This window comes from Myripristis murdjan, chromosome 8 (assembly GCF_902150065.1).
Source record: "Myripristis murdjan chromosome 8, fMyrMur1.1, whole genome shotgun sequence".
NCBI classification, from domain to species: Eukaryota; Metazoa; Chordata; class Actinopteri; order Holocentriformes; family Holocentridae; genus Myripristis; species Myripristis murdjan.
Window position 1 is genome coordinate 7,370,188 of NC_043987.1, and position 25,587 is coordinate 7,395,774.

Consider the following 25,587-nt stretch of genomic DNA (forward strand, 5'->3'; position numbering starts at 1 on the left):
GTATGCGTGTGTCTGCAAGCCCTTTACTGGCCATAAACCACACAGTGACAATAATAGCAGTGCTTCCGATTGATCTGAGAGCCTGTCAGCCTCTGATGTCTTTCTATTAGCACATGATATCTACAGGCCTGCCTCACACACATAAAACCCTCCCTACCAGGGTAAAAAAAAAAAAAAAAAGCCCTAGAGGAGCGTTTATGCAGACAAAATCATGAGTTGTTGGGTAAGGAGCCTCGTGAAAACTCTCCTATTCCACCTTTTGTGGCATATGAAGCAAATGTGAGGCTGAATGGACACAAAAATGTGATTAAGGCAATAATGTACCTCATAATCTACTTTATTGTCATGTCAGCAATCATTCCAGTCATTTTTACTATGATGTTGGATTGAAAATCGCATCATTTTCACTGTGTTTTTATAGCTCCCCACTGAGAAAAGAAGATACTGCTCAAGTGTTTTTCATGTGTGTATGTGTGTGTATTAGGGATGAAGCTAATGATTATTTTAATCCATTTAATCCATTACTATCTTATTTATTGTTTTTACTGATTGATTTATCTTTCCTTGGTCTGACTAAAACTAAACTAAACTAAACCAAACTAAACTAAACTAAACAACAAAAGTAAACAAAACAACAAAAGTTCTAATGATATGATCTGGAGCGAAGCAAGCCAAATCTTTTGTGAAAATGGCAGCTACTGGCAATCCACACAGTTTGTTTGTGTCGGCTGCAGCATCGGTGTTGAGGGAGCGCCAAGACGTTTGTGTTTTAAAAGAGCAGCAAATGACAGGCATGAGGGCTTTTCCAGAGGGGAGAGTGTGTGTTTGTTCTTCTCCCGGCTGGGTTTAGGAAGGGCCTCATGCAACAAGTTGTGTAAATGACAAAGTCCTGTGTCTACTGTGTCATTATTAACACAGTAATTCATGACTTACTATATAAAAAGCACACAGTTCTGTTGTCAAAATCAAATTATGAAGTCCCACCTTCACAATTTTTGAACAATCCCACCCCTTCAACCCATCCTATGACATAAAACAGCCTTTCTAGGTGAACTCCTATTCGTTTACACTCCTCACACCAACATCCTGTTACAACAGGGAATACATCAAATCCAGGAAGTAAGATTCCATAACTGTCCATAACTTTTTTCTCCAAGGATGGAAATGTCATTTAAGTAGTCATTTTGGCTTATTGGTTGAGGAATAAATTGGTTATAGCTATGATTATGAAAAGGCTGCAGAGAATCAATGTAAATCAATCAGGTCATGACTTCACCATCCTAAGGAAATAATAATAATTGCCACTGTTATAGCTTCCCATAATCTTTAATTTCATCCCCGCAGTCATTTATGAATATAATCAATGTTTTCATATGATGGATGAAGAATGATTTTGGACTGAAAATTTCGGATTGATATTTTCATTTGCAGCCTCTAAAAGCCCCCCCTGTGGGTGCACAGACATACAGCATTATATAATGACACACCTGAGTCTCAGTGGATTTCATTCTGTCAGTATGTATGAAGAGGAATCTGCATGCTTTGCACACTCGACTGTCATTTCAGTGCTTTGAATGATTTGTGTCAGATCTGCGGGCTCTCCAAGGTGCAACGTCCTATCTCACATATACAGAGATGGACAGAGTACTCGACCCCAGTACTGGAGTAAGAGTAAAAATACTACTGGTCAAAATTTACTCCGTTACAAGTAAAAGTAGCTCAGTCGACATGTTACTCGAGTAAGAGTAAAAAAAGTACTTGCTTTTAAAGGTACTTAAGTATCCAAGAGTACATGCATTTAAATTTACTTAAAGTAAAAGTAAGAGTAAGAGTCAATTTCTTATTTTTTAAATCAATGAATTACTGTAATTTTTTTCAGTTTATAGGACCTTGTAACTCTTGTTTCAGAGACTTAACTCTTTGAAACCACCTGCACTAATGTGCTTGTGTGTAGAACCACAATGTTATACAAAGCCTGCAGAAACACCTATAAAAACAAATGAAATGAATGAGATCATAAGAGGATCATAAGACTGAGACTCGGGTTCATCTCTTTCTTCTCCTGCTGCCGCCATCGTGGCGCTCTTGTTTTGAGTTGTTGGGAGTCAAAAGAGCGTGGTTACTTTGGCCTTACACTGCAAAAACTCAAAATCTTACCAAGATTATTTGTCTTATTTCAAGTCAAAAATGTCTTATTTCTAGTCAAAATATCTCATTACACTTAAAATAAGACATGATCACCTCAGAAGTAACTTGTTTTTAGACAATTATCTCTTGTTTCAAGTGAAAATTTGCTTGTTTCATTGGCAAAAAATTGTTTCTTGTTTCTAGCTAATTTTCCCTTATTTCAAGTGAATTTTCACTTTTTCCACCGGCAAATTTTGCCAATGAAACAAGCAAATTTTCACTAGTTTTAAGCAAATTTTCACTTGAAACGAGACAATTGTCTAAAAACAAGTTACTTCTGAGGTGATCATGTCTTATTTTAAGTGTAATGAGATATTTTGACTAGGAATAAGACATTTTGACTTGAAATAAGACAAATAATCGTGGTAAGATTTTGCGTTTTTGCAGTGTATCCTTATATGGGTAGGGGATGACATATTTCCGCTTTTACGTAGATCCCAGTGGAGAACGTGTACTGTGATAGGTTTCCTTCTTTGACAAACACAGCTTGTGTCCAATAGTATTTTAGAAAAAAAAAAACAAAAAAAACACAGCCGACCTTAAAGTAACGAGTACTTTTCAGCCTTCCTAGAAATTTCCTCGAGTAAGAGTAAAAATATTTGTCTTGGAAATGTATTCGAGTAAGATTAACAAGTATCAAAGAAATCTAATACTCAAGTAAAGTACAAATCCTCAGAGTCTGTACTTAAGTACTCAAGTAAATTTACTCCTTTACTGTCCACCACTGCACATATATGACAAAGATCTGTCCATTTTCCCCTGTATCTCTTGCTACTTCTCTCTTTTTTTCCTCTTTTCTCCTCTCCTCTCCTCCTTTCTCTCCTTCTTTCTCCCCTCTCCTCCCTCTCTTTCTTTCTCCCTCTCTTTCCTCCACTGCAGTTTGCTAATTATCTTAATGGCATAAAAATAAAGACCACCAATTTCTTCATTCCTGCTGTCATTAATGACAAACTGTGTGTCACCAGCTGACTGACACCACTTAGGAAATGAGCAGCAATTTTGCAAACACACACACACACACACACTCACACACACATACACACACACACACACACACAAGATCAGCAAAATGGTAGCAGCTTGGACGAAGAAAAACTGATGATGAAAAAAATCCCAATTAACTTTTTTTTTTTTTTTTTTTTTTTTTTCACTTGAGTGGATTCATTACGAGTCTCCCAGCAATTGCCAGGAAGAGTTAATGAATCTTAAATGAATATGCTTATTCAGACTCATTAGGCCCGCGCTCATTAAAAAATTCTCAACGTGATTCATGTACTTCATCATAAACCTTTAACGTGACTCATCGTTGTTGCGGTCGGACACACAGAGTCGCGTGAGCGGCAACATTAAACGCTCTCATTACGGCGCTCAGTCTCTCTTACACTTTTTGATGTTTATCTTCATAACAGCACTTATCTGGAGCAGCACTCCTCGAACTCACTTTTAAGGAACTGCTGCACAATTTGTTACCACTGGGTCATTGTCACACACACACACACACACATACATCTGCTTGATCTCTCTTTCTCCACGCTCTCTGTCATGCAATGAAACCAGATAAAAAGGACATATTTTCTGTTCTTATGTTGATGTTTCATGTTGTGTAACATGATAATGCATGCATGCCCACACACACACACGCATACACGCAAGGCTTTTGATGACACTTTAGGGGTTAAGAGGCAAGGAGATGCACATATCACAACTGCAACGGCATCAAAATTGTGCCATTAATACTCTCTCTCTCTCTCTCTCTCTCTCTCTCTCTCTCTCTCTCACACACACACACACACACACACACACACACACACACACTATTCCAGTATGACATTTTGGTGATCCATCCTAATCCATCCAGGAGCTTATAATGCAGCCGAGACACAGCAATAGTGAAATGTGACAATAATTTTCCACTGAATGTAAAAATGCATAATATGTGGAACAAAACTTCACCTTGCCGTATCATAGACTCGCAGATTTTCAAAAGAATGACACAAAGCTTGTTGATTGTTTGTTATTGTGTATCATGCTGAATCTTTCCGGGAGAGTTGCAGCTTTTGTGATTTTCATGAATGCACTGCGCTGTGGCCATGGATCATAGTTTGGGTGAACACAGTGAAATTTAAATCAAAACTACCCTGCCCTCAAAGTGAAATGTGTTCTTGCTACATTTACCGGACATGATTTACCCTCAAACACTCAGATCCTGACGCTTAAAGGACCACACCAGTGATTTTGAATGTTTCGCCTGTTTACTCCAGGTTACATTGCAGCAAACCGTTTTGCAGTCATGCAGGCGTACTCAAGATTTCACAACATGTAATCAAAATCCCTCAATTTCCAAATTTCAATTTTCGGTTGAATTTTTTGGTCTGTCTCTGTGGCTGACAAAGTCATCATTCATAAACCACGGAACTGATGATTGGATGTGTGAAGAAAATATTCCCTTTGGGACTATTTTCCAGGGCGGAGGGGCCGTTTGACTCTGCCCAAATTCAAGTCATCAGAACACAACGCTGCTGCTGCTTTTAGGAAAACTCATGTGGAGGACTTAATTATTATTATATTATTTTTATATGATGGAAAACTGGTGTGAAAAAAGTTTGAAGTCTCTGAAAGTTCATTTTCATATCGTAGTGGAATGAATGGAAACCAATGGCAGGATAAAAGGATAAGAAAAAATGATATCAGAGTTCGAAAATATGACTTGCTGTGTGTGTGTGTGTGTGTGTGTGTGTGTGTGTGTGTGTGTGTGTGTGTGTGTGACCCCCATATTCTTTGCCAGCCTGACACACTGAGCTGTTTTCTGCCCCACACAGTCTTTGCAGCTCGGAAATTAAAACTGACCAGCATAGTGACCGGTGGTGGAAAATAATATTAGCCTTTAGTGTCTAAAACACAGAGTAAAGGCAATGAAATATATGAAAGACAAAAAATGCCAACAACAACCAATCATCTAATGCTAGTTCACTTGTCAGCCTCATAGTAAATTGATAACAAAGTGTCAGTTTTATTAAGCTCATATAAATATATATTCAAGTTAATGATGATCCAGTATTCAAGTAAAGTAACGTGCAATAATTGGCAATTCCTGTTAATAAAAAACCTGCCCAGTAACTAATGCCAGACACTAATAACAGCAACACTAGGGGGGAAACACAGCAGTAACATGATCACAGAAAGATGAATGGATGCAAGAGTAATAGAGAGAACGCTGGAAGGATATGGAGAAAAAAATGAAAGGGACGAGAGCGGGAGGAATGGAGAAAGTTTGAGGTGATAAAAAGTTCGGGGGAACGGTTACAGGTGATGGATAGAGGGGAAAAACAACGAGGAGGAGGGAAGAGAGGGAGAGATGAATGGGGGTGGACGGATGGAAGGGCAAACGGAGAGACTGAGGAGGAGGAAAAATGTGACACAGAGAGAGAAAATGATGATTTAAGTTTGAGCCCTGACGTAATTATGGAAATGGGCAACGGCTTCAAATTGCGTAATGCACAAAGCAGAATGTGGTGTTTATTAGATAGTCTGTGTGTGTGTGTGTGTGTGTGTTAGGTAACTCACCCATCAGTGTCCTGGAAGTTGACATTTACTTTCTTTGCAGAACCAAGGAGCTCTGAAACAAAAACAGAAAATAAAAGCACATCAGTTGATCTTTTTGGTACAAAAGCCTAATATAAACCAGACCCGCCGCCAGTAAATGATGTGATTATTGAAGCTCAGCAGCGGTAACATTTTTACATCCAGTGCTTGTGCTTATGACACCATTTTACTGCATGCGAATCGCTTTTTGCCTTTTTTTGTCACTGTGACAGTAATACATGCATTTTTTATTTCCCTTCGCTCTGTCTTTTATATTCTTCACATTTACATTCCACATCGTTTTCCACAAGATTCGCAAGATGCTCTCAAGACACTCAAATGTCATGTATCATGTTCCTGTGTCATATATAATGTGTCATATTTCCTCGCATGCCATTTGCAGAAAAGGAAAAGGTCATCAGTATCATGGGACTGCGCGACTCCAGGTTCCCATGGCATCGATATCTGTCTGTCATTCTGGATATTTCCATGCTTCGGAGCACACTAAGCTGCTGTGTGTCGTCACTGCAGTCTGAGAGAAACTGGGTAGGGACACAGGCTAGACAGCTCTCAACACCGAAAGCTCATACTAACATTTTTTACTTTGATATCAATACCAGCACAGGCAGTGTAGCTTTGGATTGTAAAACTATGCCATGAAAGTAAAGTAAAACTTCACAATAAAATGGCCTGTAATAACATGGAAAAGCACAAATAACACACCAACTATAGAAGGAAATGACCACTGAATCAATCATCATTTTCCATATTGAACATTATATTCTGTGATTTTATTCCAGATTTCCTCATCTGGTAACATCTAAGGCAAACTTAATCTGTCTTTTAAATAAATTAATTTCACAAGGTAGTTTTAGTCAGTTCTGTTCTGGCAATGAAAGTCAGTTTTAGACAACTTGCTCCTTCTCAAATGAAAGGTAGCCTATATTTTCACTTGTGCTGCACTGATAGCAATTTTGAAAAAAAATCTTAAGGTTTAAGGCCATTAAAACGTTGAAAACACACACACACACGAACAACTTTCAGTGAGCTGCTGATGTATTTGCTGTTTTCAGTAACGTGCTTTGGAGCAAAGCCGTGGTAAAACACTCCTCATGAATAAATTTGCCTTGACGAGACACCATACTTGAATACAGATGGCGACGCTGCATTATGTACCGAGACTAAAGCTGAGGCTCTCCTGTATATAGTTCAGTAGGTTGTAAACAGACAACACAGTTTTCTGAACACTGAAACAAGATCTGAATATAAAGGATTTCAGGACATATAGGTTATGCCCCTCATAGCTGACAGGATTATGTGACAACAGCACAAATTGGACAAGCCACTCTCTCCTGTTTGTGACATGTGAAAATGCCTCAAGGTAATATTTAGGCAAACACAGTAACTTTGCTTAAATGAACATTCAAGCCTAAAACAAATTATTATTCTTTGATTGCCGATTTGATTGGCCTTGGACTGGTGATTTACATAACATTTCTGGTGACGATTTGGTTTTTTTTTTTCAGTGGTATATTTATTCCATGGCTCACAAGCGAAACGTTAATCCAGTTAGGTCACTGAGAAATATTCTCGGCACAGATTCAGTGGTATTTAATTGGACAACACAATTCAGCAATTTGAAGCAGCCACATAGGGCTTCAATGACAGCCCCTGAGAGTAAAAGAGCAAGGGCTTCTTTGTGACCTCAGTAATTTGTAGCAAAGTTTAAAAAAAAAAAATCATACAGGGAGAAATCCAGCATGGAAGAGGGAGAGCTCACTTCTCTCTCACATTAAGCTGTGTACATCATGTTTGGCCAGCTAACCAGCCAATAAAACAGAATTACACCTTAAAAACAACAAAATAGCATCAGAAACTCAGTATAAGGCAACAATCCATGTTTTTAAACTGATAATAGCCTGTGCCACACTACATTTAGGGCTTACTCACACACATTGTGGCACCGTGCCACAGGTCTGTGCGTGTTTTGGGCGTGTCACAACGTGGCCCGTCTGTCCACTTGGTCTGTTCACCAGCTATGCGACTGGCCACTGCAGCGTGATGTTGGGTTGCATCGTGGCTAAGGTTGATTCTGGTTGAACGCAGGGCCAACTGTTAGCCCTGGGTTAAGGATTCACACTTGAAAATCAAAGCTTGAAAATAAGTACTAGTGTGAATCGAGGCTCACCTGAGGCCTTGGCTTCAGTTAGGGCTTAGTTGGCCTAGGGTTAAAGAATGCAAGTGTGAAAAGGGCTAAGACAGGGCTGGTGCGTTTAAGGCTGAATTTCTCTTTAAGGTTAAGGTCAAGAATAGGAAACTAACAGCTCGTTCTCATATTCCCAGGGCGTCAAATACCACCGCTTTGTCACAGTCTTATGTGTCTGACACCGATGCCAAAAGCACCCTTTGGCATCAGTATGACATGCAGGGGGTAGTGACGTGGTATGAAGAGTGAGAAAGTCTGGGTAGGGAGGCGGTTGGGGTCGATGGTGGGTGTAGAAGTCGCAAGACCTTCAAGCACGAGATACCTTCACTGCAAAAAGTCAAAATCTTACCAAGATTATTTGCCTTATTTCAAGTAAAAATGTCTTATTTCTAGTCAAAATATCTCATTACACTTAAAATAAGTCATGATCAGCTCAGAAATGACTTGTCTTTAGACAATTTTCACTTGTTTCAAGTGAAAATCTACTTGAAACAAGTGAAAATTAGCTTGAAACAAGAAACAAATTTTGCCAATGGAACAAGCAAATTTTTACTTGTTCACAAGTAAATATTTGCTTGCAAATTTTTCTAAAAAAAAAACAAAAAAAAAAACATCTAAATCTAAAGACAAGTTAAAAAAAAATCTAAAGACAAGTTATTTCTGAGTTGATCATGTCGTATTTTAAGTGTAATGAGATATTTTGACTGGAAATAAGACATTTTTACTTGAAATAAGACAAATAATCTTGGTGAGATTTTGACTTTTTGCAGTGTTGATGTGTCGTTTGTTGGAGCAAGACCATCATGTTCATGTGCAGGTTCCATTTTGGTGACTAAATCTAACCTTTCCCTAACCTTAATCATTTTTTTTTTGTTGCCTAAACCTAACCACGTGACACTGAGACATGCCAAAAAGAAAGCCCAGTGCCTCTCATCCTGAAGCCAAAGGCACCCTTTCACGTCGCAATCGCCAATACCCCAAAAGGGCCAGAGGTGTTGAAACTAAACCCAAGTTAAGGTGAGGGTTAGTTGAAGTTGGGCTTTTGTTAAAACGAAAGCTTCGCTGCAAATAGAAAAGTTGTTGTTAGTTTGAATTTGAACCCAGTTTGTCAGAGTAAGCAGCCCCTTTCTTTCTGTTAATTATTATTTCAGTATGAACTATTGTTTTTTTTTCATGGTAGAGAAATGTGCTTCTCTCTCTCTCTCTCTCTCTCTCTCTCTCTCTCTCTCTCTCTCTCTCTCTCTCTCAGGAATCTGCTCTTTGAGACATTCTGCTCACTCCACAACATTTCAGGACACCAGGCTGTAAACAAAATTAGCGGTGACGCACACCGCTGCTGACTGTCCCCCCCCCCCTCCCTCTCGCCCCCCCCTCGCCTTTGTCTCTCGGTCTCACAGTGATGATGTCATACCATCCTTATTCGTGGCTCCCTGCCAGCACAGAGTTACATAAGCAGCTTAGCCAAGTGACAAAACTGCCAGCAGGGTCACTGCCCTTTTCTAACACACTGACTCTGCTAATTAACCTGACCTACTTAAGGTGGAACCAAAACATGTGAGGAGTGGCATGTATGGGTCAAGTTTACTATGCACATACTCGCCATACAGTAAAAATAGGGGCCTACTAAACACAAGCACATGCATGTCCAGTCCATGCAGACACACACACACACACATACACACATACACACACAAACACATATGCATGAAAGCACAAATTTAGTCTGTGGTGCAACTTTCCTCCAGTTTTGCCCACATTATTTTTCACTTTTTGCCCTTTCTCTCTGTGTCTTGTTAGCTGATGATGCAAAACTGAGGCTCAGCAAAAGACGGGTCTGCTGCTCGCTACACACACAAACACACAAACACATACACACACACACACATACCACCACACACATAACTTTTTTATATGCCCTTTCAAACACATCGTCTCTTTCTCTCTCACTCTGTCTCCCTCACCACATCTCCACACACACACACACACACACACACATACACACACACACACTCCCACAGGGTGCAGGAAACAGGACAGTCCCTCTATTGTGGAGGAGACAGCTCCCAGCGCCACTGGGAGAAAAGCATTGATTTCCTAACAGGCTATTTCTGGCTGCTAACTGCAGGAACTCACACACATTCACACACACACACACACACACACACACACACACACACTGACACACATACATACACATACACAAAGAGCTTTATGTGCTATCTGCATTTATCCAAGTGTGTGTGTGTGTGTGTGTGTGTGTGTGTGTGTGTAGTTGTGAGGTTAGTGTAACACCACAGAACCTGATATGTATCCATTATCATCCATTACTAAGGTGTGGTGAAGTTGTGGTCAGAAGGAAAACCCAAAATCTAAAGAGGTCAGAGAAGCAGACCTGAACACAGCTTAAATAGAAGGAACAGAACACACCAAAATAGAATAGAATAGAATAGAATTAAACAGAACAGAATTAAACAGAATAGAATAGAATTAAACAGAATAGAATAGAATTAAACAGAATAGAACAGAATAGAATTAAACAGAACAGAATTAAACAGAATTAAACAGAATAAAATAGAATTAAACAGAATAGAATAGAATAGAATAAAATTAAACAGAATAGAATAGAATAGAATAGAATAGAATAGAATTAAACAGAACAGAATTAAACAGAATAGAATAGAATAGAATAGAACAGCTGTTTGGAGTCAGGAAATTCTGACCAGGAGCAGATGCAAGATACAGGAAAGAGGTTGTTTGAGAAGGATGTGTGTGTGTGTGTGTGTGTGTGTGTGTGTGTGTGTGTGTGTGTGTGTGTGTGTGTGTGTGTGTGTGTGTGCCCATGTGGACGGAAAATTGGAAGATTGGGATACAACTGATAAGCCTGACACAATGACTGGCTTCTTACCAGAAGAGACCAAACACACACACACACACACACACACACACACACACACACACACACACACACTTGCCCTTGTTTACAGTCCTCCACATCTGTCCACTGGCCGTGAACCTTGTGACCCCTTTTACCCTGTGACCCCATAACGTCATGGCAACCAGCCATGACCCCTGACCCCCCGTCTCAGTAATGTGACAGGAAAATGGAGTCGGTCTGTGCAACAGGACAAAAATCCCCCGGTTTAATCAGACACGCATGACGTCTCCGAGACAGACCCTCCCGATAAAAACTTTCCACTCGCTAAGTCGCTAAGTTTTCACAAGTTAAAGGAAAAATCCTCTCAAATACTTTGACACCGTCAGATATCATGGCTCTGTGATGTTCAGGCGGCTCCAGCTGTTATTTTATAATAAAATGCAAAATAAACTATGAGGTCACAGCCACTTCTCATCAAGTTGGCTTGTCTACTTCTACTCCCATTAACGCTTTCCAACTCTTCCCAGAATGCCTTTCCACAACCAAAGAGAATGTGTCTGAACTTGTTCCACTCACCTGGAGGTTAAATTGTGTTAGTTATTGCATAGTTAGTGCTAAGAGAGAGAGTTTTTCCTGTTGAGAAAAAGGGAGAGTTTCCCAGAATGCAACATATCTTGTAGCTGCATTGCTCTGCGGCCCATTGAGGCGATGTTTAGTGGAGAAATTGGTGTGTCTGCTCTTTTACAATCGATTTCTCCCCGGCTGGTGCAAAACTGTGAGAGTGGCGAGAAGCTCTCTGCCCTTTCCTACCAAAACATGATGTTTACTCTGGTGAGGCATTTTCTCCAATCAAACTCCCACTGGAGCCGCTGGAAATTTCGTGATCCGACATTTGTCCAGTTATTGATGGGAACAAGAAAAAAAAAAAAAAAAAAAAAAAAAACAGAACCAAAGATCCAAATTAGCCCAGGAAAACTCAGTGTTTTCCCTTGAAGCATTTCTACTCGACCCAGAGTTTCCAAAGTTGCAAAAATTGGCCCAGTCGTTTATATTCCAGTTACATTAAAAACAGCCAAACAGCAGACACGACAGCAGCGGTAAATAAAGTGACTTTTAATGGACAATAATGGAAGTTACAATTAAATACTGAACCCTGCAATATTATATGTCTTCATAAGCTGTGGATGACTTGTTCAAACATAACAAGTTTTAAAGAGAGTTATGGGTAGTGTGTGTGTGTGTGTGTGTGTGTGTGTGGCAGAGAGAGGATATTGATCATTTTCAGAGGGCAAAATCTATCCAGCTAATCAGGCTGAACTGTTTAGGGATGGAGGGGTCAAACTGTGTGTGTGTGTGTGTGTGTGTGTGTGTGTGTGTGTGCGTGAGTGAGTGTGTGTGTGTATAGATGGGGGTAGAATATAAGGTATTACCTTGCAGACACACACTTACACGCACACTCATCCACCCACCCACCCCCACACACACACACACGGGACATACAGCAAACTAGGTGATGAATATCCCTTGTCAAGGTTTTTTGTGTGCTATTGCATCACTGAGTTGTGTATTTGTGTGCATGAGTGTGTGTGTGTGTGTGTGTGTGTGTATGTTTGTGTGCACGCATCGTTGTGTGTCCCAGCATGTGTGTGTGTGTGTGTGTGTGTGTTGCTCAGAGATGTTGGACAGCAGCATAGCAGACAGCCATAACAAACAGAGTGAAACCATGGTTATGGAAAAGTCAGCCAGCGGAACAACGACAACACACACACACAGTACTTTAAAACAGTCCAGCAGTCTGCACGGTGAGTGGGCACACACACACACACACACACACACACACACACACACACACACACACACGCACAAACACAAACACACAAACATGCATTACATGCACACACACACACAGGCACCCATAGACACATGTATGACCAAACCAAAGCAGACCTGCATGCATAAATGCAGAGACAAAACACACACACACACACACACACACACGGATGACGGGCTTGAGTGAAAACAGTGTATAACTTAACCATCTGGCTGCTGTAATGTAATGTCCTGCATCCAAGGAAATCACCATAGAACAGAATAGAATAGAATAGAATAGAATAGAATAGAATAGAATAGAATGCGAAAAGATAAATTCAGTCAGTGGTTGGCAGCCAGGCCTTTTTTTGAAAATTAATTCTTAGTTTGATCAACTGACTCGGACCCTAAATTCAGAGATAAACTTCTGCAGAAACAATTTCCTGTAAATGCTGGAGGCTAAAAATCTTTAAAAAAACAAAACAAACACAAAACAAAACAATAGAAAATTCTGTTATTATAAAGGCAATTAAAAATGTTGACCCCTCAAGCATTTGCAGAGGTTGTGCTGTGTGCAGGCCGGCTGGGACTCTGGGGAACTGAATTCAGGAAGAGGAGAAAGCAGAGACAAATAGATGGAAACCGGTGGACTGCATACTTCCTCCGATGCTATGCAACTGTCAAGATACACCTGATCAGATCAGATTTTAACCAAAAGTCAATATGTCCTCCATGCCCAGTTACCAACTTGATTCACTTTAGTACAGGGACATATTTTCATGACAGCTCTATATCTCTTCAATATTCATTAGAGCCGCCCTGCTACTGCTAAAACTAACCCTAACATATTGTTGCAGTGCTAGTAAGACCTGTAGTGATGTCATTTCCAACAAGTGTCACATTTTCATCACAGTCAGGTGGACTTACCTGAGTCCAGACATTTTACCTTACAAGGGGAACTAAAGGCCACTCAGTCCTACTGGAGTGGATTACTGTAGAAAATTCAGACCCCAAAACTCAATTCCATCGCCGTTATTGACTTCTCGAAATTGGTTTTACCATCCCTTTAAGCGAGAAGCTACAACTCCTGCAACAATCCCCGTTGCCAATATTGGTTTGAAAAAGGAATCTTTCTTGCCATGTTACCAAACTTTCCACATAATTTCATAAAAAAAATCCTTTTATAACTTGATGGAACATCCTGCTAACAGAGAGACAGGCCGAATGAGGCAAAAAGAAAACTCGCATCCAACTCAACCGGCGGAGGTTATTACAACATACGCAGGAAAAAAAAAACAAAAAAACAAGAATTTAACAAATGTGGGTTATATAAGGACACTCAACTGGCAAATTCAATATTAGTTATGTTGAATGTATGCATGAAAGGTATAGGAAAGGCTGTAGTTTGAATGAATAAAAGCAGAATTTATGATGTAAAAAATATACTAAAATTATGCAGTATGTGGCATGAAATAAGGGCAAATATAAATGATCAACAAGAACACCATGGAGTTATCACATCACAATCAAAAAAAAAAATTTACAGCTGGTGACAAACATGAACATGTTGAAGCGGCATTGATGTTATAAAAAGCTACACACCTTTATACATATGTATGACATGAGTGTTGTTCTCACAGTGCTGTACACAAGTGTTATGCCATAGTGTAGGTCGTTAGTGTGTGTATATGTGTGTGTGTGTGTGTGTGTGTGACCGGAGGGGAAATTGAAGCGGACACCCTCCACTGTTCTCCCTCCGCTCTCCTTTTTATGTCCTGATGGAGTATCGACTGCTCTCTGTTTACATGCCACAGTAAAGGTCAGGGGTCAGGGTGAGGTGAAGAGCATGATGCCTTTTTAATTTTACTGTCTACGTGTGAGCGAACACGCATATTAGAGGAGGTTGGGAATATCCAGATTCTAAATATTAAAACAGAGACAGCGGAGAGAGAAGGCAGTAAGAGACTCCGTGGTGATTTTTTTTTTTTTTTTTTGCAGTCTCTCTGTTTTGTTACCCATGGCAAAAAGGTCTGTTTTTATTCTCACAGGAACCGAGAAGAGAACAGTTGCGCTCTTTTTACTTATTGCACTCTAGGAGAAGACAAGTTCACTTATATAATATCCGTCCTGGGGAAGACTGACTGTGGTGTAAAGAGAGCTTTAAAACCAGGGGATATATTCTGTTTTATAATGTCAAGTGCATTTACATTAGAGAGGAGAGGAAAGGAAAGGCCAGGAGAGGAGAGGAAAGGAAAGGAAAGGAAAGGAAAGGAAAGGAAAGGAAAGGAAAGGAATTTTCTCTTACTCTGGAAATGATTGAATCTCATATTCATGATGCATCTCACCCCGTAAAAATTGTACTGGTTGACCCACAAAGAGCGAAACCTCCTGTTGCTTCGTCATCGTTTGACCGTGCATCACGTGCGGTATCTTGTCTCGACTTTGATGAATCTCGGAAAAATGATGCATCACAACACTGCAGACTAGCATTTCAGAATTACTCTGTTCGGCCCAAGGGGGTGCTGTTACAAATTATTTCATCAGCTTGTCTGAGGCTGTCCTTCTGTCCGTCTCCCTGCATTCGACAGATGGCAGAGAAGAAGAGAGGCCAAGGAAAGTTTTCCTCTCTTCATCTCATAAAGTGCGTTTCTCTCTCTCTCTCTCTCTCTCTCTCTGTCTCTCTCTGTCTCAGGACCTACTTATTTCAGTCTGTCTGCTTTTTGCTCTTCCTTTATCCCCCCTCCCCCTCTCAATTTTCAGTTTCAGTTCAGTTCAAACAAATTAATTGGCAAGAATTCAGCACATCTTGCCAAAGCCCTGATAGTAATCAATAATAAGAGCGTTATGATTGATGGAAAAAAGAGTCCAATCATATCTTAAGACACAATTAAACTAATGGTTATGACCGCTGTTGTGACAGGACAACAGGATAGGAGTACACCAGAGTAAATAGAAAAATGTAGTAAGAGATATCAAATAAAAGAAAACGTAGCATTGGAACATGCTGGTATACAATATTTAAATGTTTGTTTTGTTTTGTTTTCTCTTAATATCTCAGGTTGGGGCACACAGAAATTTTGGGCACATTTTGTTCTCTTCATCTATGAGAAATGAGGGACTCTATTGGTGAATTTGTGAAGCTAAAAATTACTCTTCTCTCTCTCTCTCTCTCTCTCTCTCTCTCTCTCTCTCTCTCTCTCTCTCTCTCTCACTCTGGCAGTGAAGATGGAAAATGGTACGCTGGACTCTGGAGTGCTGTCTGAGAGCAGACCTGTTGTCTTGGCCTCAATCGATCTGTCCCCGTTTCTCCTGCTCTCACCAACCAATCCTCTCACCTCCCCCTCTGCCCCTCTCCCCCTCCCTGTCTCCCCTCCCTGCTTCTCCTCTCATGCCATCACTGCCTCCAGCTCCAGATAAAAGAAATGTGACAGACGCTCTTTAATCTTTATTTTCCCTTGCACTTTCTTCCTCTCGACCTTCTCTGTTACAGTGCCAGGCGTTGCAGAGCTCCACCTTCTTTCGTTCATCCTACACTTATTGTGGATTAATGTCTTTGTTCCTGAGCGTCGACCGGAAGAATAAAATCAGGAATATTGTAAAACCACCTCTAATGTCAGCCTGACCTCTTTTCTTTCTTTCTCTGTCCCCTCTTCTTTCTCTCTCTCTTTTACTCTCTGAACCTTTGTTTTACCTGTCTTTTCCATTCTGTAAACACATACACATTTGTATTCCTGTACTTGTGAGGATCCTCACTGACTACATTGACTCCCTGACTCCTGCCCTTAACCTTAACTCTAATCTTAATCTGAACCTGTTCCCCTAATCTGAGCCATTAACCCAAGTAAGAACCTTGACCTAGCCGCTTAAAGAGAGAAGAACCAGCAAAATGTCCAGCAAAGATTCATTGTGAGGACATCTGGCCCTCAAAAACACACATCACTGCCTTGATGAAAACCACGGATCTCCAAAATCTCCAAAATTTCAGGAACTGAGACCCCCTCATTCCCATGTTTTTCTTTTAACGATTGCTTGTTGTATTTTTAACATCATCTAATTGGATTTTGAGAGTGTTTCATGCACCGAAGAAGTGGCACAATTTGCTCAACAGAACCATGCAAACTTGGAAATGACGCGAAAACTTTGCCACCAAAACTGGATTTACCAACAACATCAATACATTAGAATGGACATCTAGCAGGTTTATATCAACTTAAATGAACAGTTGGCCATAAATAAATAAATAAATGTTTTTTTTTTTTTTTTCCACTTATCCCCACAGAGCATTCTATCCTTACAGATAGTTTCCGTACGATTTGATTAGCTTTCCAGTCTGCCTGATCCCCCACACAGTAGGGCTGGAGTGGCCATTCATTTTGTGGAGCTCAGCCTGTTAAAAATGTGTAAAAACTGAACAGCAGCAGCTCTTTCCCAAAACAATGACATGAATATACCCAGCATCGTCACAGTCCAGGCAAGGAGGTTCATTGGGAAGCTTTTGTGCCGCAGAACACCTGTAAACGTGTCTGGATGGATATTCATTTGTGGAGCTCAAACTGCCAAAAAAATGACATCCATCCACCCTAAATTTGCACTCACTGGGGGTGGATAGAGAACTGTTTTTGAGGGTTTGAGCACCACTAATGAATACCCATCCAGCTCCACTGTACTGCGGTGAAGGGAGACAGAGTGGAAACCTCAGCAAATCACACAGAAACGACCTGGACTGATAGACTGCACAAGAGGAAAGTGGAAAATATCTTTTTTTTTTTTTTTTTTTTTTTACTGTGCGTGAACTGTTCCTTTAAGAGAAGTGCATCTTTCTGTGTTTGTGTGTGTGTGTGTGTGTGTGTGTGTGTGCACGTACAGGAGAGCTAGAGGGGGATTTAATATTGTTTATTTTCTGGCTATGTGCGCTCAGGGGCCTCCCTCTTCATTTTCTATAATCATAAAAGGACATGGCTGCCGCCTTGTCATCAAATAAGGACAGAGGCTCTGCACCAGTCATCATATAAGGACAGAGTGTGTGAGAGGGAGCGGGAGCTCTGCCAATATCAACCATGCTCTGCCAGTTGTACAAACACACACACACACACACACACACACACACACACACACACACACACACACACACACACACACACACACTTAGTCAAAGTGCTGCATCATGAATGTATACAGACATACTGACAGGCATCACACTCAACCCAAATACAAGGAGAGCAATTTTGGAACATCTATGTTACACAAGTGTTGAAAAACACAGTTCAAATACATAGAACTGCTGAAACTGAATGTGTGTGTGTGTGTGTGTACTGATGTGTATGTATGTGTGTGTGCACAAGACCAGAGAGAATAGCTTGGGTCATGTCGTGTTGTGAGCATACGGGAAGGCCCACAAATGAATGAGTATTCTCATGTTTATGTGTGTGTAGGTGCATGTGAGTGTGTGTAGGTGTGTGTATGTGTGTGTGTGGTGTGTGTTTGTGTGTGTGTGTTTATTTGTGTGCACACATCTGTGTGTGTGTGTGTGTGTGTGTGTGTGTGTGCATATTAACAGCAGGAGCTATTTGATCCAGGTTGACCCTCGCTGCTTCCTGTCTCCTCATCACACTTCCTGGTCTGAGTTTCCTGACCAGGTAGCACACACACACCATCTGCTCACAACACATGCATACACACACACACACCGACACAAGCCCCCCCATCCACTTGCACAACGCACAACCCGCACTTATGCATACACACATTAAAATGTGCATATATTAGTAAGCATGCCCTGACACACATTGCTGCCCTCCTGACACACACAACGACACACACACTCTCTCTCTCTCTCTCTCTCTCTCTCTCACTCACACACACACACACACACACACACACACACATGCACACACACACACACTGCCTGTGGCCCAAGGTGAACTCTATAAAGCCATGTGTGAAGGATCTGCCTCACTGCTAATAAACATCTCTGCTGAGTAAATACCAGGCAAGTCAAATGTTTACTACACGCACACACACACACACACACACACATGCTCACACATACACAGATTAAAACAAAAGTTAAGCTATTTCAGTTGTTCAGTCCTTAGAAATTACTGATAAACACAAAAAGATATCATCAATTATACAACTATTTACATTCAATTCTTTATCCATGCATTAAATCAAAAATATTTACTTATCGGTTTATCATAATGCCCAGCAAAGTAAAAGCAAGGTTGTCTTTTGATAGTTTGAAGATGCAGAAACGAATAACACTCTCTGGAGGTTTGGAGGGCTCACTCCACTCCACAGCTGACATGCGTCTGTGTTCTGTATAATTATGTTTTATGTGTTTAAGCTGATATGTAAAAAAGGAAAAGGTAATGAGAAAGCATGTGAGCACAGGTTCACAACTGGCCAAACCGAGCTCGGCCGGAGCCTCTCAAAGCCTGCTCTGTGTTTTTTTTTTTTTTTTTTTTTTTTCTGCCAAGCTTCACAAAACATGCGGTGAGGCTTTGCCAAGAAGTGGGTTGGTGGTTAAAACCTGCAACACCGCTGGAGCTCGGCGCTCCCCTGCCGGCCAAGAGAATGAGTCCAGCCAGGAAAGGAGCAGCAGTGGGAATTCGGGGTAATTTTGGTGTTAGCTCCACATCTGTCGCTGTTTCCATCCCAGTTTTAGTTGTAGAGCAGCTCATGGCGCCGAAATTACAGCAGCAGAGTAAGAGCCCTGCCTGAGGAGTGTTCTCGCTTGATGGGGTTAGCAGATCCAAGTCACTGCTGTGAAAAAAACACTCGGATGTCACTCAGCTCATGAGCAGATAATGACTGTGTTTACATGGAAGGACTAACCCTGATATTGGCCTCACTCATGTTAAGCAGTGTGCATGCAACTTTGATGCCTTTGATTGCATATCTCTGTTGCGATGAATAAATAACAGAAAGATCCTGTCAACCTGCAGTTTCCCATCCGCAGACTGACCCTTTGAAACCTGAGCAGATGCATTTAATTTCTTTAAAAAACACGAGGAAACAGGCATTGAGCGACTGAGTGAGAAATGACCCGAAAATATGCAAGAAATTAGTTAAATGTCACAAGAAAATGTCCCAAAACTTACAACAAAACAAAACAAGAAAATGATGTGAAATTAAATGATCAAAAAAACAAAAAAAAATCCTGAAAATTGAACAAGAAAAAAACCCCAAAGAAACCTGTAACGTGATGTTAAAGATATAATTATAATAATTATAAATAAAGCATTTTCCCTAATTATTTTCTCATAATTTTCTTTCGTTTCTTTTTTTTTTAAAGCTAATTTCTAGTAATTCCTTGCTAAGCTGCTCATTGCCTTTGCCTTCTGAATGAAATCAAGCTGAATTGCTCAGATTTAAAAGTATTCAAAGTATTTTAAAGTATTTAAACACAAGACATCTGATGTCCATCCAGGCTTCAAAGGGCTAAACAGCAGAAAAATGTGGGGCCATAAACAAATAGGAAGTCAAAGTTCAGCTGCCTATGATTTAGCACTTGGAGATATACCTTAACCTGGATGACTGAACACCTTCATCATCATAGGGCCATCATCTTCCCTCTCTATATCTAACTAACTTGAGGTTACTCCAATACTGAGCAATGATTAATAATAATTGGTCTCCAGGAAACCCTGAATTAAGGCATGCTGTCCTGTGGATAGGCTTAAGAATGAGTTTGCATATTTAAATAATCAGTGCTTCATCAGTTTCTTCTTAAATTAAGGAAAAAGGCAAAAAAGCAAAAGTGTGCTTGTGTTGTTACAATTTCTGCCTGATGACATGGTTTACATGTATGATGAAACTAATAGGGCATCTTTAAAACAGATTTCCAAAACCTTCACAAAACTGATGGGATTATAACTTTAGCATCATCAGAATCAATAGCTGAATAAGCTATGGTGTGTTGTTCATATAAAATAAAATAATCAGTTAAAATTATCAGTAAGTTCAGCCAAACAGCTGGCTGTAGACCAAGGGGTCCAACCAGCCAATGGGGCAAGAAATGATGAGGGTACTGCCTGCCACCATGTTTTTTGTTGACATGAAAATGTGCCCACAATGCTGTGCGAATCTTGCACAGATGGTGAAAGTCAAAGGTAAAAGGAATGAGATGTTTACATGTTAAATATTTAAGTAAGTCAGGCATAATCAGAGTATGAAATCAGGGCGAGTTTCACTGTTTATCTGCACCAACTCAAAACCAGGCTGAGTAAACAGGTAAAGAATGGAAGAATCTATTGGGGTGAGCAGCCAGTTCCTCGATATGACAGATTTGTAGCCACATTTCCTGTGTCAAAAGTGCAGAATTAGTCGAGTGAGGCTCCAGTTAAAAGCTGTGACTCTTAGAATAGTCTGGGCTGGATTCCTGTGTGGATGCAAAATAATAGTAAAGTCATTTCACTGTGTTCGAGCAGCCCATTCACCCAAACCACTGCAGAACATACACTGTAAGCTATACTGTTGTAGACCTGCTTCACACCCACCCACCCACATGTCGACACACACACACACACACACACACACACACACACACACACACAGACATGTTCAGTACACACACACATCAAATATAAACTGAATCACTTCACTGTATTTTGTTGCCGTAGAACTCCAGGCAAATAATGATTTCATGATGCTGCTGCAACCAATCAGCCTGCAGCCTGGCTCTGTTGCCTCTGTCCCTCCCCACACACACACACACACACACACACACACACACAATTAAAGTGCACAGGGTCACATAGAGGCGGTTGCTAGGCAACAAGCATCCTCTAGCTCTTCCTACACAAGTGTGTTATGCACGCACCTAAAACACAAAGATTACGCATCACACTCGTGCACACGGGCATACACACACGCGCTCACACACAGATTCACAGTGCAGTAATGAGAGTGGTGGCAGTGTGAGAGTGTGACATCCCTATTTCCACATGAACTTGTCTGAAGCAGCATCTGTTTTCTCCAGAGAGGCTTGGGGTGAATAAACACCAAATGATGTCATGGAGAGTCCTCTTCACTTATGTTTAGGCATTTAGCTGAAGCTGACTTCCACTGGAATCAGTTCCTGGATGACCGAAATGAACAAATTAACTCAAACAGAAGCATCTCTCCTCGCCATCAGTCTCATACAGGGTCCTGGGGGAAAATGTAACGGGCTAACTACATATTTACCAGCCCATTTTAATATCTTAAAAACAGTTAGGCTCTCGTTTTCCGGGGATCCCTCTGTAAATAAAAGCGACGCAAAAGTGAGCACCAGGCCATTAAAACAGAAGGCGGCACTGTGATAATCATAGACACGGAAACAAAACAACAAACACACCGACACAAACCGCTGAGACATTGGGGATAATCAGGAGCAATCTTGTTACAAACGAGCGATTTTAATTTGGGCTTCTGTTGTGGGTTATTCCATACGAATGGCGCTTAAAAAAAAAAACCTGTAATGCTTATTTCCCTAATTGTGCAGTGATTTGTGGGGTGTGTAAAACTCACTGCCCTCCTGCGACTGAATAAAGTAATTAGATGATCTATAATACAGCGCTGTTGTGCATAGTACTGCTGCATCTCATTTATGAATGCAGTGATAAACTTGTTCAGAAAGCATTATGAGTCCTTTCAGAAATAATACGGGATTAATTAACACATGATCTCCCCATTTTGGAAAGAAAGAAAAAAAAATCAACATCCAATATCAGCCAAATATGGAGGCTCAAGTCTGTAAAAGTGTTATCATCCTGATAAAACTATTAGGACTTGATAGCTACTGTCCTCCAATAGCTGCCATAATTGGATTCAATTTTGTGCTTTCTGTAGGAGTAGGTGTCAATTTTTTTTTTTTTTTCAGCGTGGAGACAACTTACAGACTAGAGTTTCATTACTTCATTATTTCATTACATCTCTCAGCGTTTTACATAACAGCGATGCTGGATGAAAGCTCAGCGACAGGAAAAGGAACCGAGGGACATGAAACTTCCTCAGCGCATAAAGGAAATGAAAACTCAGCTCAGATAAAGAGAACGAAAAATAAGAGCTCCCTTGAACGCCGTCCTCCCTATGAGCTCGGATCCCAAACGAGGCAGGCGCCCGCCGAAGAGGTCGACTCCGACACTTGACATCAACACAATGATCGTCAGGGCGACATGAAAAGAAATCGTTTTGGTTTCCGAAGGGGAGATATTTGATTTAGAGATCAAAACGAAACACCCCGGGGTCCTTAACATTTTACAGATATTGGATGAGGACCTACGACTTTTTATAGGGCTGCAGCTAATTATTATTTTCTTCACCAACTAATCTATGAATAACTTTGTTAGAGTAAATGATGATGATTAGTCTAAAACAAAACAAAACAAAAAAGTGATCAGGACTCAAAGTGAAGTCTTAAAATTGGTTCCTTAATCTGATCAGCAACCAAAAAACCCAAAGTATTAATTTTGCATTGACATGAACAGTGAATAATAATAAAAAATAAATATATTGACATGTTTGGAATTTTTACTTGATAAATAATTAAGCTCATTAATCAAGTAGCAAAATTATAATTGATCAATTTAAACAAGTAATTAAATAACTGACTAATCAATTAAAAACTAGATTATGGGCCTCTCTCTCTCTCTCTCTCTCTCTCTCTCTCTCTCTCTCTCTCCCTCTCTCTCTCTTCACAACTCATTGACACTTGACTGTGGATCATTACTGTCACTTGGAGCCCTGCCATTGGACAGTTTCATTGATTGACAGCTACATTACGGCAGGTCGACAGCCAATAATCACACACTGTCACGCGGGCCAACATCAGATGATGAACGCATCACCAAACATGAGCACATGGATGAACACACACACACGCAAACATGCTCGATATATAGATAAACACAATAAAGAAAAGCAGGCAGTCAGTATACACACACACACACACACACACACACACACACACACACACACACACACACACACACACAAAGATGAGCATTGTTCCGGGGTAGTCAAAGGTGCAGCCCGCTCACACTGAATTCATTTACTATAAATACTCACATCATATCCTCTCTGACTGTGTACACACACATGCACACACACTTCCACACTCACACACACGTGACCCTAACACATCTGTTTCTGATGCCTCCGAGAGAGAGAGAGGGAGAGAGAGAGAGAGAGAGAGTAGACAAGAGGGAGGAAGAGGAGGACAGTGAGGGAGGGGGCGTGTGTGCATGTGTGTGTATGTGTGTGTGTGTGTGTGTGTGTGTGTGTGTGTGTGTGTGTGTGTGTGTGCGTACGTGTGCGTGTGTGATAGAGTGACTCCCAGATGAGGCAGGCAGACCAACCCATCTCTCTGATTCTATTACCTGATCAATTACTCCTACTTCCTCTCTCTCTTCTTCTTCCCTCTCCTCCTCCTCCTCCTCCTCCTCCATGTCTTCTCCTCTCCTCCCTCCTTCATCTCCTGCCTCCTATCCCATCCACCACCTCCATCTTCCTCTCCCCTAACTTCATTCTCTTGTCTGCTGGATCACAAAACCATTTCTCTCGGCCTCCCTTCCTATCGCTCTCTCTCTCTCTCTCTCTCTCTCTCTCTCTCTCTCTCCCGCTCTTTGTTCTCTCACTTTAAAAGAAATCAGAGAACTCTGAGTTCCTCCTTCTCTCTCTCTCTCTCTCTCTCTCTTACTTTCTCTCCTTTTACCCCATTCATCCTCTTCCATTTCACTTGAAGAGGACTTTGTGTAATTAATGAATTGCACACCAACCTTTGGAGTTTTTTTTTTTTTTTTTTTTTTTTTTTTTTTTGAAATACATTCAAAAGGGAAGTCAATGAAGTCCCCGCTTCCCTGGATACAGCTGCGTCAGGTCAAGATTTTACAAGTTTGTCACAAGCGAAAGATAAAGTTTGCACCAAAAACACACTCCAATCTTTAATTTATAGATTGCATAAAAGCCTCTGTTATCAGGAGGAAGATAAAACTGTCCAACAAATCAAATTACATCTGAAATTAGCACAGGCTAGTATCAGAGTATCTTTGTCCTCACTAAAACACAGTATTTGACTGATCGCAGACTTGCAAAATTACTATCATTATAAATGAACAGTATTTTTTTTTCACTACCATTCACATCCTAAACTCCAGTACACTTGTGTTATCATTGAAGTGTGTGTGTGTGTGTGTGTGTGTGTGTGTGTGTGTGTGTGTGTGTGTGTGTGTGTAGCAGTTAACACAGGACAGGATGACGGGTCGCGATTAGTTCCGACTTGCCGATCAATATTTGCTCAGCTGCACACACACTCGCACACATGAGTACAGTGGCAGGTAAACAGGAAGTCGGTGATTTAATGATATGGGAGAGACTTTCCAAGCGGATAACAGATTATTTGAGAGGGAGAGGGAGGGGGTTCGAGGGGGAAGAATGGATAGAGAGGGAAAGGGCACAAGACTAACACCGGAAATCAGAGCGATTGAGGGGGTGACAGAAACAAAGACAGATAGACACAGAGGCTAATGTATTGTTTACACTGGGAAAAAAAATCTCCATTTTTAAAGTCATTTCATCTCATTTAGAGAAAAACTCCCATGTCACTTCATTTGTTTCTGGGAACAAGAATAAATACACTGAAACAAGGCAGAATAAAGCAGATTCGCGGAAATTTCTCTTCATTCAAGAAAACTCTAGAAATTATTTATAACACTGAATATGCCTAAATTACTTATTCAGAGGGAGATAGATTTTTTGGTAGAGTAATAGTATAAATTTGCACCAATATTTGACTTATGGAGGTTGACAGCTTCAGGAGCTTCCATCCGTTTCATCAAATCTGCAGGTTTCTATGAGCAATTTAATTTAATTTCACCAAACTATTGTCATTTTTTGTTTCTTTTATTTTATTATTTAATTTGATTGTACGTCTCTTTCTTTGTAT

General features: G+C 40.5%; 1 protein-coding gene across 2 annotated transcripts in view; it reads right to left on the reverse strand.

Annotated features, from left to right (window-relative positions):
• caskin1 (CASK interacting protein 1) overlaps positions 1 to 25,587 on the reverse strand; it is a 136,079-nt gene that overhangs the window by 63,947 nt on the left and 46,545 nt on the right. For both annotated transcript variants that reach the window (XM_030058905.1, XM_030058903.1), the window contains exon 2: positions 5,752 to 5,803. In XM_030058905.1, the coding sequence (XP_029914765.1) occupies positions 5,752 to 5,803 (52 nt within the window). The remainder of the gene's footprint in view (positions 1 to 5,751; positions 5,804 to 25,587) is intronic.